The 21,325-nt window shown below is 42.8% G+C and overlaps 2 protein-coding genes across 31 annotated transcripts in view; one reads left to right on the forward strand and one right to left on the reverse strand.

Annotated features, from left to right (window-relative positions):
* Nucleotides 1–306: 306 nt before the first annotated feature.
* rims2a (regulating synaptic membrane exocytosis 2a) overlaps nucleotides 307–21,325 on the reverse strand; it is a 155,479-nt gene continuing 134,460 nt past the window's right edge. For 26 of the 29 annotated variants that reach the window (XM_052064605.1, XM_052064598.1, XM_052064595.1 and 23 more), the window contains 6 exons: nucleotides 15,249–15,493; nucleotides 3,672–3,813; nucleotides 3,418–3,530; nucleotides 3,203–3,304; nucleotides 2,975–3,114; nucleotides 307–2,885 (listed from right to left, as the gene is read on the reverse strand). In XM_052064605.1, the coding sequence (XP_051920565.1) occupies nucleotides 2,682–2,885; nucleotides 2,975–3,114; nucleotides 3,203–3,304; nucleotides 3,418–3,530; nucleotides 3,672–3,813; nucleotides 15,249–15,493 (946 nt within the window). In that variant the 3' untranslated portion in view covers nucleotides 307–2,681. Of the gene's footprint in view, nucleotides 2,886–2,974; nucleotides 3,115–3,202; nucleotides 3,305–3,417; nucleotides 3,531–3,671; nucleotides 3,814–5,456; nucleotides 7,069–15,248; nucleotides 15,494–21,325 lie in introns of those variants that run through there. The other 3 variants (XM_052064594.1, XM_052064621.1, XM_052064618.1) reach the window with 2 other exon arrangements.
* The window catches only part of LOC127600296 (uncharacterized), a 109,165-nt gene continuing 106,748 nt past the window's right edge, over nucleotides 18,909–21,325 (forward strand). The window contains exon 1 of one of the 2 annotated variants that reach the window (XM_052064774.1): nucleotides 18,909–20,292. In XM_052064774.1, coding sequence (XP_051920734.1) covers nucleotides 19,700–20,292 — 593 coding nt within the window. In that variant the 5' untranslated portion in view covers nucleotides 18,909–19,699. The remainder of the gene's footprint in view (nucleotides 20,293–21,325) is intronic. The other variant, XM_052064775.1, reaches the window with a different exon arrangement.

Raw genomic sequence — 21,325 nt, forward strand, 5'->3', positions numbered from 1 at the left:
ATTGATATACATAATGCTAAACAAAATAGTCAATTGTGAAAATGTACCCCAGTGAAATGGCTACCGCTAAAGCAGCTTGTTCTGCAACGTTTATTGAACGCTACAATTGTAGCTCACCTGTTGCGTAAAGTCAGCTGGAAAAGGCTCACTTATGACCACAATGAGGAAAAGCGGCATAGGAAATGGATGGATGGCCGACAATTTTCCCCATTGTTGATTCAGGTTGTGAGGAAACCAGCAAGTTAAAGGAGGATGTGGTGCGTGAGTGTATTTGCGCTAAAACCGATAATCACACAACAATCAGCATTTGTGTAATATCATGTTTTTTTAATTTTTAATTTGAAAAATAACTTACATAAATCTCTGTACTCAACCATACTTGTTAACCAAGACAAGCCTTGGCATGAACACATTGCACAAAAAGAAAGAGAAACATAAATTAAAGGCAGTCAAAAGGATCAATTAAATGTCTTTTTCATCATGTGAGGCATTTTTCCTGCTCCAGAAGTGTCATCACGGTATTGTGTTTATTTAAAATCTGACATCTATGTATGTATGTACAATGGGAAATCCAAAATTAGAAGATAGACTGCAGACTGTGACAGAAAAATAAACAAACAAACAAAAAAAACATCCTTGGACATCTCCATGTGGTAAAGGAATAATGCCCCAGTACATTTTCATTCAGACACAACTGCAGCTATGCAATTTATTAACCTATCAGACATTAGACGTTTTGATTATTACTAAAAATAGAAAATAAAAAATTATCAGGTCTTGGCTTTGAAAAGAAAACTAACAAAAATATATGAAATCAATGTCATTTTCATGAAAACAAGAACAAAAGCATTTTCTGTGGCAATATTCCATCTCATTTGAACTTGTGATGAGCTCATCTCCTAAACAGTGCTTCTATGGAACTCCAGCAACACATCTTTATTTTGCAGGTTTGCTTCCTCTTGATTACGTCTTGACCTTTTGCTGTACCAATACAGAATATTTTGAAAGTTTGACAACAATAGCGAAATCAAATATACTTGTCATCACACCTCCTCAACCCCCTTAAGAAGAAAATATTTTCCTTGTCACTTTTTTCTTCAATATCCCCAAAATAATATGAGCTCGGGAACTTCGATAATTGGTCATTGGGTGACTGAAAACCAATTTGGTGTAACAATTAATTCATCGTGAGGGAGAAAAATGAATGACATTGACATGCACTGTACAAGAAAACTGCAAAAATTCCAAATATCATCTTATATCAAAACATGCTGAGTTACTTTAAGGTGTGCCCAAGCCATGTTGCAGAGAATCCTTTTCAACATGCTTGTTAAAGAAATCAAATCAGAACTAAATTGCATACCAAAACAAATCAAGAACTGTGAGATTGCCAGATCTGGACCAGAGCAAATCCGGACACTACTTGGGGGGGCGGGGGGCATTGGTAGAAATGAACAGTACAATGTAAAGTACCCTGGGAGAAGGAATAAAAAGAGAATCATGTACAATTTTCACATAATCTTTATCTCAGCCTTTTCACCATGAAATAAGCCATTTACATTTATTGTCATTATTTTTATTTATTTGTGTGTGTCTCATAAAACATCTGTTAAATACTGTACTCCAAAATGTCCCTTTTGTTTCCATGATCTTACTGACTCATGAACGTACGGTCTCAGGACTGATCAACAATGACTTTTCTCTTGATTGTGATCTTGCATTCATTCTCCAACCATGCACTAATGAAACACATCTTTAAAAAGAATACAAAATGGTTGGAAATGGCTGATCTGTTCAATTTCTTTTTCTTCATCTTTTTTCCAAGTTACAGCCTTAAGAAAAAAAAACAACATTTGTTTTGTAGTACTCAGCTAAATTTGTATTCATGCAAATGAACTAAAAAGGGAAAATATATATTTTTTTCTGAAACCTTTTTCATACAATACTTTATATCAAAAAGAGAAAGAGTGAAACAAAGATGGTGGATTGCCCATCTTTTCACCGGAGTTTTGACGACCCATTATTGGAAATTTGTAGCCACGGCAATATTACCTCTTGATTCCTGCTGCCTGGTTGAGCACATATCAAAAGTCTGCAGGCTATTTTCTTTTCGGATTTGGGGACGTATGGGTTCTAGCTGGGACAAGACTCACCCTATTTAATGGTTCAAAAAAAGCTCACTACAATTAGGCCGATTGGTGGGGCATGACCAAGCATCTGGAGGTAAAAGCCACTGTCACTCCCTTCGGACATTAAAAAAAAAATAAAAATACTAAGACAGGAAAAAGAAACAAATAAAAACAAATCCAAAACTGGAAAACAAAGCCAAACGTTTAATTTTCATTCGAAAAAGGGTTTCTGTAGAACTCGTTTCGCGGTTCCCAGTGCTGACCCCCATGGCTTCGAACCGGACGAAAACCTGGATATGACGGATTCCTCGTGCTAAGGAGTTCATTCCAGTTTCCTTCCGACAGCAAGAACAACATCACCCGGCAATCCTTGGGCCGCCAGACGCTTGCGATGCGCCGCGTGTGTGAGGTTTTTGCTCAAAACACAGGATCACATTTGCACCCCGAGAAACAGGCTCAGAAGACACAACATCAAGCATGCAGTGTAACCGGGGGGCGTGACCTGTCATCGCAACACCGACTGCTACAACAACGCTGTCAGTCCGCACGCTGCTATGACCGTGAGAAACTGTCCAGTGAGGACTGGGAAGCTCTTCTTGTCAGGGGGGCGAGAGTTGGGTCCACCAGCGAGGAGGGAGGAAAGAGCTTGAACCAGCCGATCACCATGTTGGACAGGTCCAGCTCGTCTAACAGTATCTGAACTGCTCCCATGAATGATTTATGGTCCATACGTCCATAGTCGCCCCAGACGATCACCTAAAAAGCGGTCGCATCATATACGTGAGTCAAACGAACGCGACAAACTCAGGCCATGCACTTGCGTTTTTCTATTTTTCTCTTCTCACCTGTAAAACTTTCCCTCCGGGGCTCTCCTCAAACGGCAGTTGCTGCTGGTAAAGAGGATCCAAGGTTTTTCTTGCTACTTTGGTCTTCTTTTTGGCTATGCAGACTCCATTTTCCAAAAGGTAGACCTTAACATAGGGTGCTGGGAGGAAAGGGCCAAACAACATAAGTCACTTTCACACACCAACGGAATTGCCGTCATTGTTTGTTAACATCACGCCTGCTCTTACCTGGCAGCGCCTTGGAATTTGGTTTTCCGACAAGGCCGCGAGCTCTGATGACTTCCACCTCCAGCGCTCCTTTCTTTTCCACCATGCCGATTTGGATGTCGCCTAAAATAAAACATGTCCAAGGTGCGCATTTAAAAGATGGGCAAAAACAGCAGAAGCAGAAAGCTCCTCCACATGTTCCTAAGATTCGGCGAAAGGAAGATTCTTGTGTTTACCCATTGGTGGTGTAGCCAGCGTCTGTCGTCCGACGAGCTGGGCAGGCCCGAGCCCGTCCAGGAAGTCACTAAACTGAGCTTCTGAGGACAGCCTCACTCCAGGGAAGATGAGACTAGACCACAAATACACGCTTGTTACCGTGGTGATGAACATACTGTATATATGTCAAATGACAGGAGGTAAGCAGCTGGATTGAGTTCAGGTGCTGGGAAGACAACAAAATCAAATACAGTGCAGGGCTTTGTCTGCTTACTTTCCCTCGGAGCTGTAGCTGTTCATGCTGCCGTCTGTGGATTCTCGGCTGGCCTGACGAGTCATCCGACTCCTCATTTCCACCGCCAGGCCCGTCTCGGTGCTCCTCTGGATGGTGCTGCGCAACTTCTTGCCCCCTGCTTCTGCATACACAATAGAGAAGACAGCACAAGAGGAAATGAAAAAAAGAGGGAGCCAGACAGACGGACGGACGGATGCTCGGTCATTTTTGGGATTGAATCACTGCAGTAATGCATCCAACTAAACACGAAAGACACTTGAATCACAGACAGCATCATCTGCTAAACTGGGAGTTTCAGTTTGACAAACACACCATCAATAAATACATCCATAAATCAATAAATAAACTGTGGCTTCATGTCACACCAGAAAATCTCGGAGCTACTCCCCAAGAACTATCTGACATCTGCCTCATCTGGCTGATCGAACATGACAGTTGACTGCTTGCATCAGCCAGTGAACTCTCGTATGTTCACAATTTCCCAGCCTTCATGAAAGCACACGTACGTGTCAGACGTACCTCGACTATGATGACCGCACAGCTAAATATATGCCGCTGTAAGTTTGTATCCTTCCTATTTTAGAATCATCCTGCTCACAGCACCATTCAAGCCGAGCAACAGTGACAGATTCTTTGATGTCTGGCTGGATGTCATTGAAATCGTAGTACGCTTGCTGCGTTTATTGAATCAACAAATTATATCTGCATGATCCGTTTTGTTTTCTTGTCCCCCTGCTTCTTTAGATTGCATTTCAGAATAATGTGACCGCACAGTATTTTTTCATACAGCATTTACGGTGCTCACAAAACACAATCAAAACAAGGGCAGAGCCATTTCAAATGCTCAAGATGACATTGCAAGGATGAAAAGGAGTCATATCACTGCGTAAAATGCAACATCAACAACGAGCACTGAATAGCTTGCAAACTTTTCCTTGCAAGCGTACTCAAGCGTTAACAAATCTAAAATAAATGGCACAATGAGTGCCAACAGTGTATAATGTTCAGAAGTCACCTTTGGCATAAATATGAATATTAATGACGCATGAGTAGGCTGGCAACCAGAACCAATTCATAGGGGTATTTTCAATACATATTTTTCAATACATGCTTCCAAAGCATGTAGTTCAAATGTAACACTGGTGATAAACCAAAGCTCATATCCAAGAGATTTAGTTAGTCAAACTCAAAACATGTTGTCGGTCCTCCAAAATACATATTTAGAGGCCAACCAGTTTTTTCGATGAGCATAGTGGTGTGTCACCAGTTTTAATGACACAGCAAGACATCTCTGCATCTTGTTTCAAGATTGATTGGTTTAGTCACTTAAAAAAAACAAAGTGAGCATGAGTTGGTGTGTTAAAATGGATATTTCAGTCACAACATTGCAATGCATTCCGCAGAGCAACTTGAGAATGGATCCAAGACTGTAAGCAGCCTGTGCATTGTTGGCAAGGGCAATGCACCTCACCCGAAATGTACTGGATTGGTTAATTCGTTTGCAAGTGATTCATGAGTTTTGTTCTGCATTACAAATACTTCAAATGTGTAAATCCAACCGGTAGGATCTTTACCACACAGTCAATTAGAAGCAATCACTCATTGCACGTCCTAAATTGTTGTTTTCCATGAGCTGAGGATTTCACGACAAATCAATAGCCTAAACGATGCACAGAATTGCATGTAGCTCACAGCCGCGGCACATTGTTGACTGAAGCTTGGCGGTGAATCCCACACACACAGCATCCCTCGGAGTCATCTTACCTCCATCGTCTTCATCAAAGGAGTTCATGCAGGGGAAGTAGACTGCCAACGCTTCAAACGACGCGGATAAGCTCATCTTACTCTGGGAGCGCTGTATACGCATCCCAGCAGCCGGAGCAGAGGAATCATGCCCCTGCCTGCCCATTGTGATGGCTGGCACGCGTCCTCAATGCGGTGAATCGATTGATCGACAGGTCGAGCTTCCAAATTCAACTGGTCGAATTTGTGTTTAGCAAATCGATCTTGTCTGTCGACTAGTCTGTCTGTTGAGGTGCGGCTGGGATTTGTGCTGCTGTGTGCCCGATGCTGCCTGCAGCACCTCTTTCTTTTCTAGGAGGAGGGTGGGGGGGTGCTGATTCTCGCTCCACCAATCAGAGGGCTAGCCTTCTTAAACCTCAGCTGAGAGTATGGGTGAAGAAGCTCTACCCAGAGATACGTAGAGACCTCCCTACTGAGTCCAGTTTTATCCTTTTTTTAAAAAATTCTTTGCGTTATTCGTCGCTGATACTTTCATTCCTATTCATCAGTATTTTTTTGTTCCATCATTGGTATCACGATCCCCTCGGATCCCCATGCTATCCACAGAGGCCAGAGAAAACAAGCCGTCAGTCTGCCTGCCAGCTGCCTTGCCACATAGCAGCCACTCCAATTGCATGTGCCATTTTCTGCTCCTTTGATTGTTCTCCCTCCCATTAACTAGCATTACACAGCTGTGTTGACTTGGGAGCAATTTTGTTTGCACAAAATGAGAGTTCCATAAGATGATCACATCCACATGCTCAACCTAAAAACGTCATCTACCATCCATCATTCGCCTCTTTTCACTTGATCGCTCGTGTACCACATCGCCACAAAACCGTTCTCTCTCATTCTGTTTAAATTAGTGTGAAACGTATCCAAACATTCGATGTCAACCTGCTTTGAGTAGACTTCTCTGGTGGTCTGAATTCATATAGCTTGAACTCAAAATGTGAAGTTCACTTCCGTATTCCAACAATGAGTGTCGTACATGGAAGGTAAATGACTGACATCCCAAGCACAAGAGGTTCAATCTCTTGCTAAATGCTACTTCAACTTCAAAAGCCAAACCATCACGCACTTGCTAAATGGCCACTGTCGCACGTTAATAAAGCAAATAAGAAAATATCCCATGGCTGATTGCACCGACAAGGCAGTGCAAGGCAAAAAAAAAAAAGACCTTTGGAAATAATGTTACAATAACATGTATCTCCTTGACGCGTGAGCATAAATGCATACGTTTATTCCTGTGAGATGCGGCAACCTATTTCCACAAGTGTGCCACTTAAGGTTTCATCTGGGTCAGCACAACTCTACACTCGCACATATGTGGGAAGTTGGACAAAACAGAGCAACATTACAACGTAATACGTACGTAATTGGGTCATATTTAATGGCTCCTCTTCTTGTGCTTCTTTGTGAAGGCCTATCCTATCCATTTGCACCCTAGCGCAAGTCTGTTTCCTGGAAAAACAACACGGTGCACTTTGGTTGGTCTCAAACCGGCTGTGACTGTGCTGAAAGCGGACAGATTCGACTGGAATCCTCGCCAAGCCATTCAGCGCTCACCCATGTTTCTCTCAAAATTCTCAATCGTAATTGAGAATTCATTCATTCATTCATTCATCTTCCGAGCCGCTTGATCCTCACTAGGATCGCGGGGGGTGCTGGAGCCTATCCCAGCTGTCTTCGGGCAGTAGGCGGGGGACACCCTGAATTGGTTGCCAGCCAATCACAGGGCACACAGAGACGAACAACCATCCACGCTCACACTCACACCTAGGGACAATTTAGAGTGTTCAATCAGCCTGCCATGCATATTTTTGGAATGTGGGAGGAAACCGGAGCACCCGGAGAAAACCCACGCAGGCCCGGGGAGAACATGCAAACTCCACACAGGGAGGCCGGAGCTGGAATCGAACCCGGTACCGGTGCACTGTGAAGCCGACGTGCTAACCACTGGACTACCGGGCCGCCTAATTGAGAATTTTGTTCTCAATTTCCCAGATTTTCTAAATTGGATCAAAATTTGGTTGTTCACCAACTCTCCCCTCTAATTGTCGTGGAACAGTGAGCCCAACACTTCTGGCTTTGACATATGAAAAAAGCAATCATGAGACAAGAGATAAACCTTTGAGCTTTACTTGCCTGGTGTTTTCATCTCAAGATTCATTTGTGGGTGACCAAAAGTATTGGAACCCAGACTTAATAAATGAATAAGACTTCGTTCGGGTTACAGGGAAATCCCTTGCTTGCAATAACTGCATCAAACTTGTGACGCATTAATATATATATAAAAAAAACACATTTGCATTCTTCCATTGCGATTCTTTTCCAGGCTCTCATCACAAGTTCTTTTTTTTTCTTGGTGGGGGGTCTGCTTTAGTGTCCTCTTGAACAAGTTAAATGCATGCTCTATAGGGTTTACGTCTGGAGACTGACTTGGCTAGTCTCAAACCTGTTTTTTCCTCTTATGAACAAAACTTCTTTGTTGTTTTGCTTGGCATAATAAGACAGCACAGTTCAGGGGTACCGGATTCAATTCCAGCTCCGGCCTCCCTGTGTGGAGTTTGCATGTTCTCCCCGGGCCTGCGTGGGTTTTCTCCGGGTACTCCGGTTTCCTCCCACGTTCCAAAAACATGCGTGGCAGGCTGATTGAACCCTCTAAAATTGTCCCTAGGTGTGATTGTGAGTGTAGATGGTTGTTTGTCTCTGTGTGCCCTGCGATTGGCTGGCAACGATTCAGGGTATCCCCCGCCTACTGCCCGAAGACAGCTGGGAAAGGCTCCAGCACCCCCCGCGACCCTAGTGAGGATCAAGCGGTTCGGAAAATGGATGGATGGATGGATGGATAATAAGACAGTTGCATGATGAATCCTGAACACTTTTGTTTCTTGAAAGTCACCGAAAGAATGTTTCTGTAGATTTCTCAATTCATTTTACCGCTGCCAGCTTGTATTGTCATCAATGAAAAAGAAGAAGCAGACGGAAGCCGAGCCCATGACATAATCTCTACACCTTCACAGGTGAGCTTGTATGTTTGGGCGCGTGAGCAGTCCTCACTTTAAGCTGTGTAACCAGTTCAGATGTAAAGGGAAGGTTGAACTGGTGATCCCTGTTTCCTCTTCCTCTTCTGATGTCTTCAAGTGTTTCCAGCAAAAATACAAGGAATTGGGCTCACTGTTCCAATGCTCTTGGCTGTGGAGCCAATTAAACCTGCGATGAAAGTTCACTTCATTTGGTTTCCATTCATTCTGACACATTGACGATGAGTGAGGGGTAAAAAATAGGAATTTAAATGGAAACATCAAGTCATTTACATCACATAGGTAAGCTGAATGCTTAATCGTTCCCAAATTAATGTACCATAGTCAAAATGATCCTGGACCTTTAAACTGAAATTTCCTTCTCCTGATTACTGTGGTTCATGAATTTCATACAGTATACTTGATTAGAATTAGATGGAATTGCGGTTAGAGTGGTCACTGAAAGGAGGCAGTGAAAGAAATAGGGGCAATATGCTGTTCCAACAACAGCGAGAACAAAGTAATGATCCGAGTCAAGCAAGAAAGATACAACAATCAGTCTCCCATCTGTCTCAGTCTCCCCCGCCAAGCGCGTCAAAGGACACGTGGCAAAAGTAGACGGCATTACTCAAACAACACATACACGTGATGTTTCAACTTTTGCACTTTCGAAGTTTATTCTTACCCATACACCTACTGCACATCAGCACATGGGCTTTACGAGATTTCCAGGAAAACATGTTGCGAACGTGACACGTCTCAAGGATGACAAGGTAATTAGAACTGCCGCAAAGATGTACTGCTACTCGTTGTGTTCTCCTCATTAAGGGTGACAATTATTTTGCCTAACGTTGTATTGCTGTTTTTCAAGCCCTCTGTGTTTCTGAGGCTAATCACCAGATTATTTATAACGGAGGCAGAAGGAATGAATTGAGCTGTTGATGAAAGCCAGTTTACTAGTTTGAGTGGGATTTTCTTTAGACCTGATAACTTTAGTTTCAGATCTTGAATTTTGGTTCAAAAGAAACGTAGTTCTTATTTTGGAGACCCCCGAAGTTGCACTGCGCTTTCACAACGGCATGACTAACAGAGGTAAGCACGACGGTATTAGAGTGTGACGTGGTCCCAAAGGGGCGACAACATAACAGGAAATGATATGCACCTCAGACGACAAGAATCTAAAAAATTCTGTCCGTTCTACCGTAACGGCAGAAGAGCGCAACATCCCAGAAGTGCAGTGAAGAAATCATCGTGATTGATGAGGCCAGGGACTCAACCGTGCTGAGCGTCAACAAGCAACTCTGGACCTGGACACTTTAAACACAACTCACTGCAGTGATAGCAGCCAGACATGTACAAACGCACACTTACGCATCGACACTTGCAGTTAAAACGTGACTCTTTCTAACGCTGGCCTTCATGTTGAGGCAGTTTTACACCCTCCTCCCATGACAGTATGTTTAGCTCAAGTGGCAAACCGAAAACCCTTCAGTGACACACCTGTCACCTGTCACCTATCCCTTGACCTCGGTTGTGGTCGTTGGGGCGCCCGTGAAGACCCTTTCACCGTTTCTTTCCAACCGTCTCTGTTTTCTGCCGCTCTCTGGGACTTTGCGAAATCCAGGTTGGTCCACTCTCTGATGTTGTCCTCCCACCTCTTTTTCTGCCTTCCTCGTTTGCGAGATCCTTGTACAGTTCCTTGTAGCACCGTCTTTGCAAGGCCTGATGATCTCGTAACATGGCCGTACCACCGTAACTTCCGTCTTTTTACGATGGTGAGTAGGTTGTCATGGTGTCCGATAGCTTGTTGTATCCTATTTTGAACTTCCTCGTTTGTTACATGATCGGTGTAAGGGATGTTTAATATCTTCCTGTAGCATCTCATCTCCATTGCAAGGATCTTTCTTTGGAGATCTGCTGTTAGTGTCCAGGTTTCACATGCATATAGGAAGATTGACATGACAAGGGAGCGTAGAAGGTGGATCTTTGGGCGCAGAGCTATGTTCTTATTTTTCCAGATGGTTTGGAGTTTTGCTATTGCTGTTGATGTTTGAGCAATTCTTGCCAACATCTCTGGCCTCGAGCCCTCGTCTGAGATAATAGAGCCTAAGTATTTGAATGACTGCACAGTTTCTAGTTTTTTCCCACTGACTCGGATATCAAGATTGATGCCTTGATTGTTGTTGGTCATCAGCTTTGTTTTTTCGGCAGATATTTCCATGCCATATGAGGCAGCTGCTTCGTCCAGGTGTTCTACTAGTCGCTGTAACTCATCTTCTATTCCTGCCAGTCCATCTATGTCATCAGCAAATCTGAGGTTGGTGATGTTTCTCCCTCCGATGGAGATTGTGCCTTCATGATGTTCAAGGGCATCTTCCATGATCCTCTCTAGATACAAATTGAAGAGGGTGGGTGAGAGTAGGCAGCCCTGACGCACACCGACTGTAGTTTTAAACCAATTGCCGATACTTCCATTCAGGAGGACAGCACTTGAGGCCTTTCCATACAGGTTTTCGATGATTCGGACGAGGTTGGCATCGATGTTATACTTGCGCATGGTGGTCCATAGGGCTGCGTGCCATACCCTGTCAAAGGCCTTTTTGAAATCTATAAATACATGGTATAGGTCTTTTTGGTGCTGTAGGTGTTTTTCGCAGATTAATCTTAAGTTAAAAATCTGTTCTGTGGTGCTGCGTCCTGCTCTGAATCCAGCCTGTTCCTCAGCTATGATGTTCTCAGCTATGGGCTTCAGTCTGTGCAGAATGATCTTCAGCAGGACTTTGCTTGGGTGACTGATCAAGCTGATAGTGCGATAATTTTCACACTGCTGTAGATTTCCTTTTTTCGGCAAGGTGATTATTAATGATTGAGTCCAGGGTGTTGGCCAGACTCCGGTACTCCATATATGGTTGCAAATTTTTGTGAGGGCTGTTATCATTGCCTCTCCTCCTGCTTGGACTAGTTCCGCAGGGATATTGTCTGCTCCGGCAGACTTTCCTTTTTTAAGTTTCTTGACGGCTAGTTCCACTTCTTCGCGCAGTATGGGGCTTGAGTCTTCTTCTGGTGGTGTTAGTGGTCATTTGAGTACTGATGGGTCCCCATTTAGTTTGTAATTGTACAGGTCTTTGCAGTATTCTGTCCATCTGTCCAGGACATCCTTTTCTTCTGTGAGGCATATTCCGGTCTTGCTTTGTATGCTGCTAGGTCTTCCTTTTTTCTTGGTGGTCAAGTCTTTCACCACTTGGAATGCTTTCCTTGTGTTGTTACAATACAATACAATACAATACATGCTGATTTATATAGCGCTTTCACAACAGCGGCAGCTGTAACAAAGCGCTTTACAAAACAGTTAACATAAAGTAAAATAATAAACACATAACATAAAACACGGACAGTCGTGCAGTCCTTCTTATCTAGGCTTTCCTGTATCTCGCTGCACTGTTCTATCCAGGCTTCTTTTGCTTTCTTCATTTCCTTCCGGACTTCAGTGACAGCATCAGGCTAAATTAGTTGGAATTTTAGGAGCAAATTTACGTTCACCTTTTTTATAGATCTGGACTGGTCTATTTAATTTTTAATGTCACTCTATATAGTTTGTTAAAATCTCACAGTTTAAGAGTAGATCATGAAGGAACACCATATTATTTTGAAATCCAACAAATGGTTATTCATTTATTTATTTATGAGGATGGTTGTAGGGCTCCAACTAACTTATTGCTGCACTCGATTAATCTGTCAATTATTTGTTGATTAATCAATGAACCATCGCTTCATTCCAAAACAGCACATGATTTCAAATTGGCAGTGTGGAAAATGCAGAAAGATTAGTTCAATATGATTTAATCAGTGGTTTGATTTGTCACATTTAAAAAAAGGTTGCTCATTGTTTTCCAAAGTAAAAGCAATTTATCATGAAACAAGGTCTCTAAGCAATTAATTGATGATCAAAAATAATTATTAATTCGACAATCAATTGTCAATTAATCATTACACCTCTTAATGGATGAAAATCATGTCAGGTGCCCATTGAAAAGGTAAGTATTGCATGTAGCAGCAACCCACTCACCCTGTTGCACTCAATTTACCACGCTTTTGGTCATGTTTCATCAAGCTTCCTGATTGACTGAGAGCTTTTGGAAGAGAAGCGGCGAAGGGGAAGTCTTTTTCTTTCTTTTTGATCTGTGGTTAGAAGTCTAAAAATATAAAATTGGAAGTTCAAAGTTAGTCATAACACAAACACAGTGGCCTGGTTGCCAGTGTACAGCCTGTCTCAGGTCCGTGTCATTCACCCTCCATTTAATTCCACAATCCAAGCCAATATTTTTGAATACTCTTTTTATGTTTGGCTGATATTATAAATATTGTTAAGAATGTGTAATCCAGGTAAACATGTTGAAGGAGTTCGCACACCTTCATCACAGTCAAGAGGTACTATGTTCTCAGCTCAGGCCCTCCTGTGCGGACTTTGCTTGCTTTCCTCGCGTTTGGGTGTTAGTGGTAAAAAAATTTGAATTTGGGGTTTTGTTGGGTGGTGTTGTGTGTTCCTCCTTGGTAATCATTCAGTTGATATGAAAATGAAGGGTTTAAGTGGGATTGTCAAAATTTCCTGTTGAAATGACAACTTGACAACTCGACTTAACTACTTCGCATGAACATTGAAAGCCTGAAATCGACTAATCACGTGTTTTGGGCATTTTGTCTTCCAATCAGACAAGTTGGAGACGACTTTCATCTTGCCCGTCTGCTGCCATGGCCTAAAGCTCTTTTGAGGAGCGACATGTCCGGCTAACAAAGCAACCCAGTCTTAGATCTGCGCGGGTCAGAGAGTATGAAAATAAGATGGTGGTTGATGAGGATAATACTTTGTTTTACTCGCTTTGGCTATTCTTATGGCCTTTTAGTCTTAAAATATCCATACCAGCGGGACCAGGAGACTGGCAGCAAGGAACAAGGGTAGCAGCACAAAGTGAAGCTCCATCTTTGACGTTGAAATGTTGTGTTCAATGATCTTTGGACAAGAATTATGTGGCAGCGATAACTTGACTCATAACACAACATACACCAAAATCACAAGACATGTGTTGCCATACTACGCTGCAAGATATTTCACCAGAAATGTGACTGGCAACATAGTCAAATACAAAACATGCACATTTATTCTCAAATGTACTCAAAGCACGAGGGAAGAGAAATAATGGAACAGACAGGTGCTTCATTTTTTTTGGAGCCTTGCCATCACAGAAGATGACGGGAGAAGATGAGACCGGCGCAGGGCTCTCACGATTTACATCAAATATATTTCGCGTAAGGGTGAGTTGTATTTTTAAAATCATTTGTTTTGGTCTGTTTGTAAATCGGCAGTTGAAATACGACTGCACAAAGTAAAACAAGGCTCCATTGTACACCGAAGTTCTAGGGAACATAACAACTTGTGCTCCCCATCGCTCTGACATCTCTCCCTGAAAGTCTGCATTAAGTATACATATAGGAACCCATTGTCAGCCATTAAGATGATGAATGAAAACTATAATGTTTTTAAGCCTGGACCTGTGTAATGTAATTGCAGCATTAATTAAACATTCATCACTTAACATTCAGCAGCGATTAGCAAATGGTTGGTGAGGGTCATAAAGTGGGCCGCACATAATTATGGGTGGGCCACGGAAAGCATTACAACTCAGAGGTTCTCAGTTTACGACAGTATCAACATTTGACAATCAGACGTAAGCAATGATACTTTGCACAGCAGAGCATCACACGTTGCGGTGCAAGAAGGCATGCACACTTATTCCTGCACTTTTATTTATTGCTTTGTCTATCTATTCAGTTGTACTCAGATTAATTTTAATTTACACTGACAGAATAGAGGGCATCTCCCACTTAAGTCAAATTGAATCAAAATCAATAGCTTGGGAACTACAAGTTCAGAGGCAAAATCAGAGCACTTGTAAATCTTATGGAAATACTGTTGTCTGAACACTACTTGAATAAGACAAAACCAGCTAAACTCATGACAGGAATTTTACATGAATATAATTCCACATGAATTGCTCACATTATTCCTGCGGGGCAACAGCCACTATTCTACAGGTATTTTTATAGCCAGACCACATTTTAATTAATACAGAATACAACTGACAACTGAACCAGGTCCCAAAATAAATACACAAATAAAGACAAATATCCCAAGAAATCGTATTTAAAAAAACAAAACCAGCATTTCAATGACACCAGAACACATTTTCTCAATTACACTGACACGTACAAGCAATATGTGGCAGCGTTTATGAATGCCAACAGCATATTCAAATGAGCATCACGAGACTAAAAGCAACGACAGGAACTCGGCAACAAGAACAAAGCTCAAACAGCTGTGACACAGAGACAAATGATAAATGATTTCTGTCGAAGCAGCAGGCATCGTCATGTAAACTCTAAAGCAGTAACGGAATAAGACTTATAATAACAATAAGGAAACAGTAGAGGGATTTCCAAGAGTTGACATAGCCTAGAGGAAAAGAGGAAGACATGAGGCAAAAGTCACGTTGTCGGCTTCATCTCGCCTTTGCCAAGTCCAAACCCTGTCTAGGTTAAAAGTTGGGAAAAAGAACCGTTGGGTAAAATTGAGTATAGACATCACTGTAAGAGACACACTGCAACACAACTAAAGAGGGCCACGATACAGATGCACATTGATAAGACACAAAGAGATACTGCAAATCAGTGTGGATGTTTGGCGGCACCTTACCTGTTTGGCTGAGTTGTGAGGTGCTCCGGCTCTTGCGTGACATGCCAACCATGGCCTGCATTTTGGCACCAATGCTGGAGCGCCTCTTCTTGTCGTCAGTGCCTACCGTGCCGACCGCTGTGTCCGACTGGCTGCCGTCTGTCTTTTCCAGGTTACACATGTCACCGCTGATGCTGGTGCTCTTCGTCATATTCACGCCGCCCGATGAGCCCATCTGCCTGTTTTTCATTTTGGATGCAAAGTCACTGTCAGCCACCACCATTGACAGGGGAGGAGGAGGTGAGGGTGGGGGGGGGGCACAGGAGAGAACAGAGAAGAGAGAACAGGCCAAAGGACAGGAAGAGGCCAGCAGAAAGGATGTGATAAGAGAAGAGGTAGACAGAAAGTGAAGGGAAGGATGGAAGCAGAAGGGCGGATGACAGGAGAGTGTGAGGGGATGGGGAGGTGTGGGGTAAAAAGGAGAGAAGGACAGAGTTCAGGTACAGGAATTCATGACTTACGGTATAGATGAGTTACGGCTCAGAGTGGATCTGCATGCCAAACGACTGCCTAGGTGTGGTGAATTTGACATGTGGTACCATTTTCAACTATAGGCTGGACAGTTGGGAAGCTACTGGTTCGTTTTTCCACAAAGATCAAATCAAAGCACAGAAAGCATGTGAATATCTATTGTCTGTGTTAGTCATCCCTACTTAAAAAGTAATCACTGCAGAACTTGACCTTGGAGACAAAACGTGGAAGATGTGTGATATGACTCAAAACGGCAAGTAAGAAGGTTTGTGGTGAGTTGATTTAGTCATCTGCTTTTTCCAAACTCGGTGGAGAGCTTTAAAAAGCCTAAAATGTCCTGACAGCATTTAGAAAAATCTGCAGCATCGCGTGGGTTACCAGACTGACAGTTTTACAGTTTACATGGTCACCATATCATCCACGTACCATAAAGGTAAAAACTAATCGTGTTTTGACCAAGTCATGTTTTAGATCTGTTTTCATATCTTACACTGATCTACACTTTGGTCTGCCAAGAGAATTAATTCACAAGTCGAGTGCTTCCTATCTAGGCCACATCCCAAATTAAGATCTTATTTTAGCTCATCCAGTTATGTTATCTTTAAGAGACAAATTATGCTTTGCGTCATGGGGTTTGAATCGCTGATGAGATGGATTACATGTAGAACCCTTTATCTGCTGATCACAATTCAAAATGTTTAACCTTTGTCATTTTTTGGGAGAGTATTTAAAGAGTCATGTGTTGTTTGACGGCAAATTCCATCAATTACTCAAATTGGGCTCTGCAAAATCTGCTCTATTAAATACAAAGTAATCTTGTACCATGTTCAGATCATTCAAACTGGAACACAGGCTACTCCCTATCACGCTAGCTATCTGTGGAACTGTACGGACTGGTACTGAGGAGTGGCTGTTTCTCATGTTGCTGTCCTGCTGCTGGTGAAATAAGACAGATGTCCGCACAATGTGGACAATACAGCGACTCGCTCTGCTTTTTAAAACTGTTTACGTTGGTGCCCATGCAGATGAGTTCTGCTGTGGATCAGTCTACCTTCTATCCATAAATATTGAATGCTTGCAGTGCCACAGTGTTGTGGATTAATTCTGAGCCTCGAGATTTCTCGGGCCCTCGATGGGAATCTGGAGGTGTACACTATTGGCAAAGGCTAACATGGCTCTGGAGCACGCACAGAAGCTTTCTAGCACACAGCAGTGTTCAGTGAAAAATACTCAGTGGAGAATAAAACAGGACACCCTGTGCCTCACACATTGTACATACAGTGGATCTAAAATGTGCTCACACCTCTGTTCAAATGCCTGTACTGTGTGATGTAAAATAAATTCACCAAGCCGTTCCCCACCATTAATGCAACATATACACTTCACAAGTATTCAACTGCTTGAAAAATAAATAAATCAATAAATCTTTGAGAGATGAAAACACTGCTCACCACTCAAACTATACATTGGCTACAATGAAGCATGGTGGCATCATTATGCTTCGGGGCGTTTTTTTATTCAGATTTCTCGTGTTTTGGTAAACACACTTGGCCAATAAAGATAATGCTGATTCTGTCAGGCTAATAATGAAGTCTTCTGTAAGTAAAGAAAACAAACCCGTTCTTTCAAAACGGCTGTTATTCTGGTCAAACTGAGCCAATGTAGTGCCGGTGTAAAAGAATCAACTAGCTGCAACGTACAAGAATCTGCCCGGTTAATAGAGTTGATGCCACATGCCAGGAAGGACTTCTGACTAAAAATCTTGGCTAAGATAAGATATCCTTTATTTGTCCCACACTGGAGAAATTTACATTGGCTAGCTAGATTATATCCGGTCCCTCAAGCATTTTTTTAGATACAGTATTTCTGTTAGTCAACGTGGCAGCATGCTCCTGAAGGGGAAATGACACCGCTTAAATTTCAGGATTTAAAAATCACTGCTGCCAAGCATGTGCGCTTTTCCGCCAGGCTTCGAAAGTACTAACCTGTCTTAAAAGGCAAATGGCACCGCTGTAGGAAACCATGACAAGAAGGCGCAGGCAAATGAGAGGAGGCGGGGACAACTTTTCCACTTGTTTAAATATTCTGCCAACAAAATATATTTTGACCCATTGTCGATTCAGCAATATAATTTTGGAGTTTCTAAATGATCAGAAGTCTGACTTGGAGCCAGTAACAAAGAGCCAAGCTACATTATGGAGCCACAGACTCAAAAGTTCCTTTCAGATCTGCATTTTCCCACTTACCCATTGGTACTGCCCCAACTTTTTGAAACCGAGTATTACATACAGTACATTCAGTTGCTCTGCCCTCGGGGCGAGTTTAATCGGAACAGTATGTATATATACAGTATATATACTGTGTGTGTGTGTATATATATATATATATATATATATATATATATATATATATATATATATATATATATATATATATATATATATATATATATCTATATCTATATCTATATCTATATATATATATATATATAATATATATATATATATATACACATATATATATATATCACAGCTGTCAGTTTAGCACGTTATTATCGGCATTCATTTAAATGAATTTTAATGTGATTAATTATTTCCTTGCGAGATTAATGCGGCACACGTCACAGTGGATGTTACGTTGCTCTATAAATAAACCGGAAACAAAACAACAAGCGTGCTGCAGAAGTCCACGCCCATGTCTGTTTTGCCAGCGTGACTCACCGAAAACGGATACTTAAAGTGTTTATGAATGGAAAGTTTACTTTTAAAAATTGCCAGATAGTTCCACTGACAAGACCAAAGTTGCCTGTATGTTTTGTAGTCCTAAACCGAGCTATCATCACAGCACGTCGAGTATGAAATAGCACTCAAAAGACCAGGCACACAGCTGATGTGAGTACTCCGCCCCCTCGTATAAGATAGACAGCTATGGATAATTTTAAAGCAAAGAAAATGGATAACACGACGATGAACAAATTTGCTGAAGCAAGTTTGTCAACATTGTCCACAGCTCAACTCAAGCTGAAATCATTCGCATTGCTTCTAACGACTCCACTACGGATTGTCAGCGAGAGCCTCCATTACAAGCTATGCACAGAAATTGTACGTAGCGGAGAGAGAGTTTCAGGAGAGAAATAAGAGACGAGGTTGATGAGCCTCTGGTGAATAAAGAACAGGTAGTCTGTTGAGTACGACGTATGCCACGGACACGATAGTTATTTGTTTGGAACTATTTTGTGTGGAAGGTTACCGTGTTCCATGTCCATATAAATAAAGGGGGTAGAGCTTCTCTGTGTTCGTCTGACAGTGACGGTGCGCTGAGGCACGTCGAGAGTTCAGCAGTGCAGTGGTCGCCACCACGCTGAAAAACCTCTCCAGTGTTGACCAACAGAATCAACATAGTCTGACTGCTGTGTTCAAAGCAAACTTGAGAAAAACGTATGCTGAAATCCACTATAGGCTGAGTACTAGTTTACCTTAGATAAACACTTCATAATTTTGTATCGCTCTGTTTTGATTCCCTAAAAGGAGCTGGTAAAGGAGCTGTTGTGTGACAAAATATTTTTTTCACTGTTGTTGATGGACAGTAATATTGTGTGGATAACTGCTCCAAGCGAAAAATGTTCATGTAAAATTGAAAATTGAAATTGTTATTTCAGTAAATATTTGCATCTTGCACATAGAAAACGGATCCACAATTCCATGTTGATGAGAGCATTAAAATGGGAAAAAATAGGACAGAAAATATAAAAGGAAATTTAGAAAAAAAAAATTTGAGTAATCACGATTAATTATTAGTTAATTTGAGCTAATTATGACAGTTACATTTTTAATTACATTAAATATTTTCATCGTTTGACAGCTCTAATTGAGGACAGCTACAAGTACCTCGGTATACCACAAGCCAATGGCAACCTCGAACTGGCAACAAGGAAAGCGGCTATGGCCAAATACCTCCAGCGAGTGAGGCAAGTCCCAAGAAGCCAGCTCAATGGCAAGAATAAGACCCGGGCAATAAACAACTATACCCTGCCAGTGATCAGATACCCTGCAGGAATAATAAGGTGGCCAAAGGAAGAGATTCATACCACGGACGTTAGGACCCGAAAGCTCCTAACCATGCATGGAGGGTTCCATCCTAAATCCAGCACCCTGAGACTGTACGCAAGCCGAAAGGAAGGAGGCCGGGGACTAGTGAGTGTGAGAGCCACTGTCCAGGATGAAACATCCAAGCTCCATGAATACATCAAGGAGAAGGATCCAACGGATGACGTACTCAGTGAATGTCTCAGACAATGGGGAACAGTAGATGAGGCGCTGGAACAGGGACCATCATGGGAGGACAAGCCCCTACACGGGATGTACCACCGGACCATAACTGAAGTGGCCGATCTCAAGAAGTCCCATCAGTGGCTCGAGAGGGCTGGCCTGAAGGACAGCACAGAGGCACTCATCCTGGCTGCTCAGGAGCAGGCCCTGAGCACCAGAGCCATTGAGGCCCAGATATACCACACCAGACAAGACCCAAGGTGTAGGTTGTGCAAAGAGGCACCTGAGACAATCCAACACATAACTGCAGGGTGTAAGATACTTGCAGGGAAAGCCTACATGGAACGCCATAACCAGGTGGCTGGCATAGTCTACCGAAACATCTGTGCGGAGTGTGGACTGGAAACCCCAAGGTCAAAATGGGAAACACCTCCGAAGGTGGTGGAGAATGACAGAGCGAACATCCCGTGGGACTTCCAGATCCAGACTGACAAGATGGTAATGGCGAACCAACCAGATATCGTGATCATAGATAAAGGGCAGCGGAATGATGGAAACATCAGAAAGAAGGAACACGAGAAACTCGAGAAATACTAAGGGCTCAGAGAGGAGCTGGAGAGAGCCTAGAAGGTAAAGGTGAGAGTCGTGCCTGTGGTGGTCGGAGCACTCGGGGCAGTGACCCCCAAACTAGATGAGTGGTTGCAACAGATCCCGGGAACAACATCGGACATCTCAGTCCAGAATGTGCAGTGCTGGGAACAGCAAGGTTACTGCGCAGAACCCTCAAGCTTCCTGGCCTCTGGTAGAGGACCCGAGCTGAATGAGGGACGGACACCACCCGAGGGGGGGTGACATATATATAGTGGCGTCTATATATATATATATATTCTGGGACTTCCGGGTAGAGTGAACGCTGGCACGTTTTGGCTGCCGCTGCTCTCCCACAAACTTTTGTGTTTTACGGTATTTTTACGCTCGATTGTTTTACTGTTTCGCATGGAATCACGATCATCATCTCACAGTCATTCCACCCAGCCCCCATTCACGCCTGCCTCGCACTCTCAACTATCTTCGACTGTTTCGTCCCGGCGTCTCAGCATCCTACCTGTCAACCTGTCGCTCCTCCATCGACCTGTCAAGGGTCTGCTCCAGTACTCGTTGGCCGAGCTCCTTCGGCTCCGCTTCCAATGGCTGGGCCCTCCTCCTGCTCTACACCGGCTCCCGGACATCGTTCGCTTTCCTTCCCGGAAATATATTCATCGTGGGTCTCGTCGGGGCTTCTGCCTCAACCGATCCAAC

The sequence above is a fragment of the Hippocampus zosterae genome, chromosome 5 (assembly GCF_025434085.1).
Source record: "Hippocampus zosterae strain Florida chromosome 5, ASM2543408v3, whole genome shotgun sequence".
Lineage (NCBI taxonomy): Eukaryota > Metazoa > Chordata > Actinopteri > Syngnathiformes > Syngnathidae > Hippocampus > Hippocampus zosterae.